Genomic DNA, 8,577 nt, shown 5'->3' on the forward strand with positions numbered 1-8,577 from the left:
TGATAGATAGATAGATGATAGATAGATAGATGATAGATAGATAGATGATAGATAGATAGATAGATAGATAGATAGATAGATAGATAGATAGATGATAGATAGATAGATGATAGATAGATAGATAGATAGATAGATAGATAGATAGATAGATGATAGATAGATAGATGATAGATAGATAGATAGATAGATACATAGATAGATACATAGATAGATAGATAGATACTAAGGGGTTGTAAACCCAACTATAACACTGCAACACTATGGAAAAAAATCCCTGCAAAAAAAAACCTATCAATGTAAAATTGTTTACCCCATTGGAGGCACAGCTGAAAAGAGCCCTCACTGTGGTTATGGGAAACAATACCATTTTGTTTAAAAAATGCTCCTAATGGGCACTGTGCCCCCAGCAACAGGAGGGGGCTCCCAGTGGGGCGGCCATGTTGTGACACTAACATGCAAATAATAAAGTCTCAAAAATAATTGCAGTGGCTCATTATCTACAGAGTGACATGGGGATAGATGCCATCTCTGCCAAGGTAAAAGGTGCATTGGGTGGCTCGGGGGGGGGAGCAGCTCTGTGCCACAAAGGCCTGTATTGCTGCATTGTACCTGTGGCACCTACTGTGGCTCTGCATAGGAAATGCTGATATTTTATAATAGAAAAAATTAAAATAATTTTATTATTTATCTATTATGTTATTGTTTTTTCAGATAGCATTCAGCCGGTGTGCTTACCCAACTCTGGAATGTTCTGGGAGGCTGGAACCGCAAGTTGGATATCTGGTTGGGGATCGACCTATGAAGGAGGTAATAAAAAGCCCTGATTATCATTACCATGTTTAAAAATGGACTAGATAAATTATAGATAGATAGATGATAGATAGATAGATAGATGATAGATAGATAGATGATAGATAGATAGATGATAGATAGATAGATGATAGATAGATAGATAGATAGATAGATAGATAGATAGATAGATAGATAGATGATAGATAGATAGATGATAGATAGATAGATAGATAGATAGATAGATGATAGATAGATAGATGATAGATAGATAGATAGATAGATACATAGATAGATACATAGATAGATAGATAGATACTAAGGGGTTGTAAACCCAACTATAACACTGCAACACTATGGAAAAAAATCCCTGCAAAAAAAAACCTATCAATGTAAAATTGTTTACCCCATTGGAGGCACAGCTGAAAAGAGCCCTCACTGTGGTTATGGGAAACAATACCATTTTGTTTAAAAAATGCTCCTAATGGGCACTGTGCCCCCAGCAACAGGAGGGGGCTCCCAGTGGGGCGGCCATGTTGTGACACTAACATGCAAATGATACTTAGTGCCCCAGTTTGCTCATTATGTGCATGTGAGACCCCCAGCTCTACAGGGCCAACAGCTACATTAATATGCAAAATAATCCTCCAATGAGAATCCCAGCTGGTCACCTGATAGGTTTCCCTTTAATTACATATGGAAAACAATTTAACAATGAGAATTCTACTGATCAAAATCTCAATTACAGATGCAAGAGAAGTGACCAATGAGAATGCCGATTCCCAGCACTTTGGCAGCTCTCCTGCTGGTCTCTTACATACTGAGATGATTGGCTTAATTATATGGCACAGGAATCAGACATGGGGATAAAGGGACAGACTTGTTCAGTGCTGGGAAACTGTGCTTATTGCTCCCAACTCCAATTGCAGGAACAGAGAACAGGGAGCCGGATTTACACAGATCAGCTGGGATTCTCATTGGATGATTATTTTGCATATTAATGTAGCTGTTGGCCCTGGAGAGATGGGGCTCTCTCACACACATGCACATACTGGGCAAACTGGGGCACTAAGTACCATTTGCATGTTAGTATCACAACATGGCCGCCCACACTGGGAGCTCCCTCCTGTTGCTGGGGGTATAGTGCCCATTAGGAGCATTTTTTGCACAAAATGGTATCATTTCCCGCATCCAGAGTGTGGGCTCTATTAACCATACTTCCGGTGGTTAAACAATTTTCTTCTGATAGGTGCCCTTAAGTCATGTCGGAGTGTGGGGGCTCGGTAAGTATCACTGGGCTGGGGGCAGCTTTGTGGGACTTCTCACCCCAAACAATTACTGCCACAGCTCATTACTAATACTCACACGTTCCCATGGATTTACACTCTATTTCTAATTCATTATAACTGCTGATTTCTTTTTTACCTGTTTTCCAGGTAGCGCTTCTCCATATCTGCAGTATGCTGCAGTTCCACTGATTGACTCAAATGTGTGCAATCTAACTAATGCGTACAATGGGCAAATTACAGCTTCTATGATATGTGCTGGCTATCTTAGTGGGGGAGTAGATACATGCCAGGTAAGCCCTTGGGTGAAGCAGGAGGATGCCATTTTTTTCAGATTCATGAAACCATGAGGGGGTGGTCATAGTTTAAACACATTGCTATTTGTCTGTAAGTGCATTTATGCAGTTGGTCCTGTGCTGTTGTTGCAGTGCTGCTCCTATGAGTGTGGGTGGATGGTTCATGGGGGAGCCGCAATGCTGCACAGCGCTGCTCAACTAAACTTTACTCAGTTGTTGTTGGACTACAAATCCCAGAATAATGTAACATATAATGAAGGGTGAGGCATGCTGGGAGCTGTAGTCCAGATGACATGTTCCCTCTTTCGTTTAGACGTAGGTACGTAGCCGATTCCTGAGCTGAAGAGCTGGCTGTGCTGTGCCCTACACTGGTGTAACTGTTTGGTTTCCCCCACATATAAGTCCCACTCACTGCTCTGCATACACACCGTGTTACTCTGCTTATGCTTTGGGATTGGGCCTTTCAGGGGAACCAGTTGGGTTTAAAGCAAACAGGGATGCGGTGCTTATGAAAAATCCATTTAATAATAAGCCATATATGTGAAAAAAAAAAATATTGAACAGAGGCTGGGGGGGGGGAGGGGATGCAACATCTATTGTTTGCCAGATACAAAGCTGTTTTGGCACAGACTTTTTTTTTCCTTCCTTATTGTATTCAGGTTCCTCTGCTTGAAGTAGGGCCCCACTCATCCAGTTTTGACCCGGACAGCCCAGTTTTGGTTAGGGCTGGGCAGGTCAAAATTGACTGCCTGGTTTTCCCAATTTGGAAAACTAGGCAGGATTTTTCAAATTTCACGGAGCGATTGGCCAATCTTGGCATCATATCCCCCCTGTGACGTCACTGCCCCACCCAGTGACATCACGCCCTGTCGCCCCCATTATGTCAGTGGCTGTCCCTGTGACATCACCCTGCCCGGAGTTTCTGCACAGGAGAGGTAGCAACCCTCGATTGAAGTCCTATTAGGAATTTATTGGAGCAGTTGTAGGGCCCACCAATGAGATCTTTGCCCTGGACCCACTGGTACCTCATAGCAACCCTGCCAATGGTAGGTAGCACACTGTCAGCAAGTTTCTGTATATCTACTGAGTAAGGAACATGTTATCCCCATACACCAGATATGACTCCGCTTTACCAGGCAGTGTCACTGCAAAACTGAAGAGAAACATCTTTAGGTTTAGATCTTTCCATTTCTACCAGTGGTAAGGGCACAGATACATACAGGAAACAAAGCCACACACTATGGTCAGTTTCAGCAAGGGAAAGTTAACCTTACAGACTGAGCGCTGACTGCAACAGAACTCAGCACCCAGGGCTGTAAGACAGCAGTACTGTGCCACCCTTCAGCTTTTAACTGGTTTTAACATTACCTGTTTTTATTTTATAGGGTGACAGTGGGGGACCTTTAGTGACCCAAACAAACTCCACTTGGTGGCTTGTTGGGGACACCAGCTGGGGAGATGGCTGTGCCCGAGCCAATAAACCTGGTGTATATGGGAATATGGCAACGTTCTTGGATTGGATATATTTACAGATGAGGGTAAGGAACACTGATCACTGTTATTATTACTCCTGGGAAATCCAGACTAGATCTGCTGTGTCTTTATCTGTAGCCAGACTGTGCCCTGCTGTGCCAGGGTGCTAATGTGTATGGAACTTACTGTACCCCCAGATTTGGCTTGGCTTTAGATATTCTAGACTTTTGATGAATCTTCCTCACCATAAAATACAAGACTATGAACTCATTTAGGAATGTAAGTGCATCTGCAAAGATCTAAAATGGATGCATTGTTGCATATCTGATGTCACATTGGTGCTAGATACTAGACCCCACACATGTTCCTACCAACTGACGGCTAGTTCTAAGGCACCCATTAGCCTGAATAGTCCTTGAACTACCCAAATGGAAACTATAGAACCATGCAAGACCTCCTTCCTGGACCTGATGGGGTTCTCCTAGACAAATGGATGCATGAGGGTGTATGCGTTGGTGTGCCAGAAGTGGTAATTTGTGCTTATACCCACATCGGCCAAGTTGCAGAGGATACTACGTAGTGTCATTGGTATTCTGGGAAAATGCAGTGGGAATTTGTATCCAGTTAGTACAGTTTTCACTCACTTGAAAAATGAGCATTACTGTATTTTAATTGCTTAGAAAACCACATGAGACAAAGAGAAATGTTGGGCCTACATAGTGCACTATGGGAAACAGAAATGCTGGTCTGCCTGTAGGAGATCCCATACATCTATAATGTAAATCCAATGCACTTAGTGTTTAATATACCATTTGCCTAATAATAACAATTATTTCTGTCTTTTGCAGACTTACAGCTGATGAATTATCCTCTTTTATTTTGATGATTTAAATGCAGAATCTATAAAATGAGAGATGATTTATTGCAATGGATTAATATTCCCAGTGTTGGCACAGAATAACCATCCATTGTTGGTTCAACTAGAATGAAGTTTGTTGAAGTACAAGAGCCTTGGGTATGGACAGTGTACGACTCCCAGGCAAAATGAAGGTTCAGCCAATCCCCATGGCTGCACCCAGATATTATCTACTAGATACTGTATATCATGACCTTGATAAGTGAAATGCTCCATAGACATTGCAAGGCTCCCTCTTCCCTTACTCAAGCCCTGGTATAGGAGGGTTTTGGACAATGTGGGCTGCATACGGACTGACTGATTCTAATAAAAAAGGCTTCCAGAAATTTTAATATTCTCAAAAGTACAGTTTATTTTTTGTAAAGCTTGTGTCTGTGTCTGGTTCTTGGGAATGGGTAATATTTAGCTAAACAGTCTAACATGGGAACATATACTTGGTGTGTCTGGGTGCCCTCTAAAATGAGAATTCTCAGTCTCGAGGATGTAGCTGGCAAACAGGGCTCAGGCAGGGGGCCTGGATCAGTCAAAGTTCTGGCTTTAGTTTTTAAAATTAACTGATCTGTATTTGGTTCAAAGAGCATTGGGGCCTGTCAGGAACACGCCACTCTCAGATGCACGTGACACCGGGACGGGGCAAGAAGGGGTTACACTCAGTCACCTCTCACACAGGTTAGACTAACATCAGGCCCCCCAAACACACCACCACCCCAAATAAATATTCGCTGCCACCAACTATCATTAACAGGCGATAGAAACCTAATACACAAATATATCACACAAGCTTTCTTACTGGAGTTAGGGTTAGTTTCCACTAATTCTACAGCACCAAAGGGTTAATTACAGTCAAATTCAATCCAAATAACCTGGAGAGTACACATGCTCATCAGTGCAACAGTGTAATTTATTGAGATATCTTCGCACTTACATGTTTCGGCTAACAGCCTTCCTCAGGATACACCTGAGGAAGGCTGTTAGCCGAAACATGTAAGTGCGATGATATCTCAATAAATTACACTGTTGCACTGATGAGCATGTGTACTCTCCAGGTTATTTGGATTGAATTTGAAAGTTGTACAGCCAGCACCTGTTACCTGTTGATGAGTACTTCCTTTGAATACTGGAACCTACGGTAGGACTCTGAATTTTCAATTGCGGTTAATTACAGTCAAACACACTCTCCTGCTAGAAGTCAATTAGTTAATTAGCATTAACACGGAACTTCCCCTCCACAGTTACAGATATGAGGTTATAACATTCTAGGCCCAGGTATGTGAGTCTTTAGAGGCAAAGGACATAACCTTTCAAATTTTATATTTCATAATACAAGGGTAAACAGTGCATTTAAAAAGATTTTACACAAAGAGACATATACATACAAACAGTAACTAAAATAAAAGGGAATAAAACACAGAGAAACCCTATGTACGTTACTGAGTTATCCTTTGTGTCCTCCTGAGGCAAGAGTATGGAAATTCTGAGCCCACCCCCCAACAGAGATTGGAACCCCAAGAATGAGCTAAAGAATACCTGGGTCTGTGGCCCTTTTTATGTCCCTGCTGGGCCCCTCCCTCATTACAGTACGCATGAGGGGGGAGTGTCCAGAAACTTGTCACATGACCCCCCCCGGTAGAGAGCTGCACTTCTCATGCAAGTTTCTTGTCATATAATATAGGTACTTACCAGTACCTAATATTATTCTGAAAATAGGGGCTTGTTTTAACCCATTTGTGGGCGATCAGAATGATACCAAACATGAGGGGGCCCAGTCCCCCAGAAGCTATCCCCCCTAACTGGTGGGTATAGGCAGTCCCTGTATCATTGGGAAGCATGGGGCCTCCTCATAATCAATATATAATTTATGAGGATTGTGAAACCTAAAGCAAAGGAGATATGGATCCCTTTCTATAATCCATATTTTCTCCTAGCTGCACCCCCTGCTGTTCTTAGGTCCACAATTGCCTTTCTATGATCAACAGATCAAAGAAATCAAAGGCCCCCAGCTTCCTGCCCCAAATGGCTGGCTTCACATTGCCTGAAGCCCCAGATAGGTTTGTCCTCTGAGCATGAGCTGAAATAAATCAGAGGTAAGAATCCTACTACAGGCTGATAAATCGAGTAACTATATCTATATAAATACCATGCAATGTACAGACTTATTAAACCAAAGCCTGGGAAAGTTACTGTATTCAGGCTATATATACAGGCATATACAGCCTAAATGACAGTGGTAGCCTCTACAGTAGGGATGTAGCGAACCTCAAAAAAAAAGTTCGCGAACTTACGCCAAAAAGCGTGAATATTCGCGAACTTTAAAATCTAGAAAAGCCATTTCTGGCCAGAAAACTGATTTTAAAGTTGTTTAAAGGGTGCCACGACCTGGACAGTGGCATGCAGGAGGGGGATCAAGGGCAAAAATTTCTCTGAAAAATACTTTGTTGACACAGCGTTGCGTAAAACCGCAAAGGCAGCTGGCAGACCTAGCGGAAATACGCTGCGTTTTTTGCTATTTCGCACTATTAGCACCATGGAAACGGGATTTGCTGAAAAACGCCATGTGTGGCTTGCGTAGCGTTTTTAGGCCGAGAAAAAACGCAGCGGAAAAACGCCACGCGAACCCAAATTGCGAACATATGCGAAAAGTTCGCGAACTTCCGAACTCGCGAACACCAGATGTTCCCGCGAATTAGTTCGCTACATCTCTACTCTACAGGAGATAACAGGGCAGCTGGAATGTTGTCCAAATAACTAGATGGCTATCTGGCAGGTTCTGCATGGGTTAATAATATAATATATATATATATGACATCCGCAACTCGATAAGGCCCAGTAAAATTAGAGGTCAGGCTCTGACAGCAGGCTGCTGAATTAAATAACTATATCTATAGATCTACCGTGCAATACGTAGTGTTAATAAAGCAAAGCCCAGTAAAGTTACTGATATATATATATATATATATATATATATCTCAATATTATACAGGTATATACAGCCTGAAGGACAGTGTGTAGCCTCTACAGGAGATAACAGGGCAGCTGGAATGTTGTCCAAATAACTAGATGGCTATCTGGTTACTGAATTCAGGCTTTTGCCCTATTACCGAGCCCCACTGCCCTCTCTGTACACTCCAACTACAGCTCTCTGTACACTCCCAACTACAGCTCTCTGTACACTCCCAACTACAGCTCTCTGTACACTCCCAACTACAGCTCTCTGTATCCTCCCAACTACAGCTCTCTGTATACTCCCAACTACAGCTCTCTGTATACTCCCAACTACAGCTCTCTGTACACTCCCAACTACAGCTCTCTGTACACTCCCAACTACAGCTCTCTGTACACTCCCAACTACAGCTCTCTGTACACTCCCAACTACAGCTCTCTGTATCCTCCCAACTACAGCTCTCTGTATACTCCCAACTACAGCTCTCTGTACACTCCCAACTACAGCTCTCTGTACACTCCCAACTACAGCTCTCTGTATCCTCCCAACTACAGCTCTCTGTATCCTCCCAACTACAGCTCTCTGTACACTCCCAACTACAGCTCTCTGTACACTCCCAACTACAGCTCTCTGTATACTCCCAACTACAGCTCTCTGTACACTCCCAACTACAGCTCTCTGTACACTCCCAACTACAGCTCTCTGTACACTCCCAACTACAGCTCTCTGTACACTCCCAACTACAGCTCTCTGTACACTCCCAACTACAGCTCTCTGTATACTCCCAACTACAGCTCTCTGTACACTCCCAACTACAGCTCTCTGTACACTCCCAACTACAGCTCTCTGTACACTCCCAACTACAGCTCTCTGTAC

At 42.9% G+C, this 8,577-nt stretch overlaps 1 protein-coding gene across 1 annotated transcript; it reads left to right on the top strand.

Moving 5' to 3' along the window:
- Positions 1–509: 509 nt before the first annotated feature.
- LOC116408579 (transmembrane protease serine 2-like) lies at positions 510–5,079 on the top strand. Its single transcript, XM_031896176.1, has 5 exons — positions 510–543; positions 712–807; positions 2,226–2,368; positions 3,757–3,909; positions 4,693–5,079. The coding sequence occupies exons 1-5, from the start codon at positions 510–512 to the stop codon at positions 4,702–4,704; spliced, it is 438 nt and encodes a 145-aa protein (XP_031752036.1). The 3' UTR covers positions 4,705–5,079.
- Positions 5,080–8,577: the final 3,498 nt, after the last annotated feature.

This window comes from Xenopus tropicalis, chromosome 2, assembly GCF_000004195.4.
Source record: "Xenopus tropicalis strain Nigerian chromosome 2, UCB_Xtro_10.0, whole genome shotgun sequence".
Taxonomy (NCBI): domain Eukaryota; kingdom Metazoa; phylum Chordata; class Amphibia; order Anura; family Pipidae; genus Xenopus; species Xenopus tropicalis.

Bases quoted from the DNA above. Each gene is read 5' to 3' on its own strand.
- LOC116408579 (XM_031896176.1), top strand. From the start codon at position 510: ATGGGGATAGATGCCATCTCTGCCAAGGTAAAAG. The intron at 544-711 runs GTGCATTGGGTG...TTGTTTTTTCAG, and splicing joins CATCTCTGCCAAGGTAAAAG to ATAGCATTCAGCCGGTGTGC. The intron at 808-2,225 runs GTAATAAAAAGC...CCTGTTTTCCAG, and splicing joins GGGATCGACCTATGAAGGAG to GTAGCGCTTCTCCATATCTG.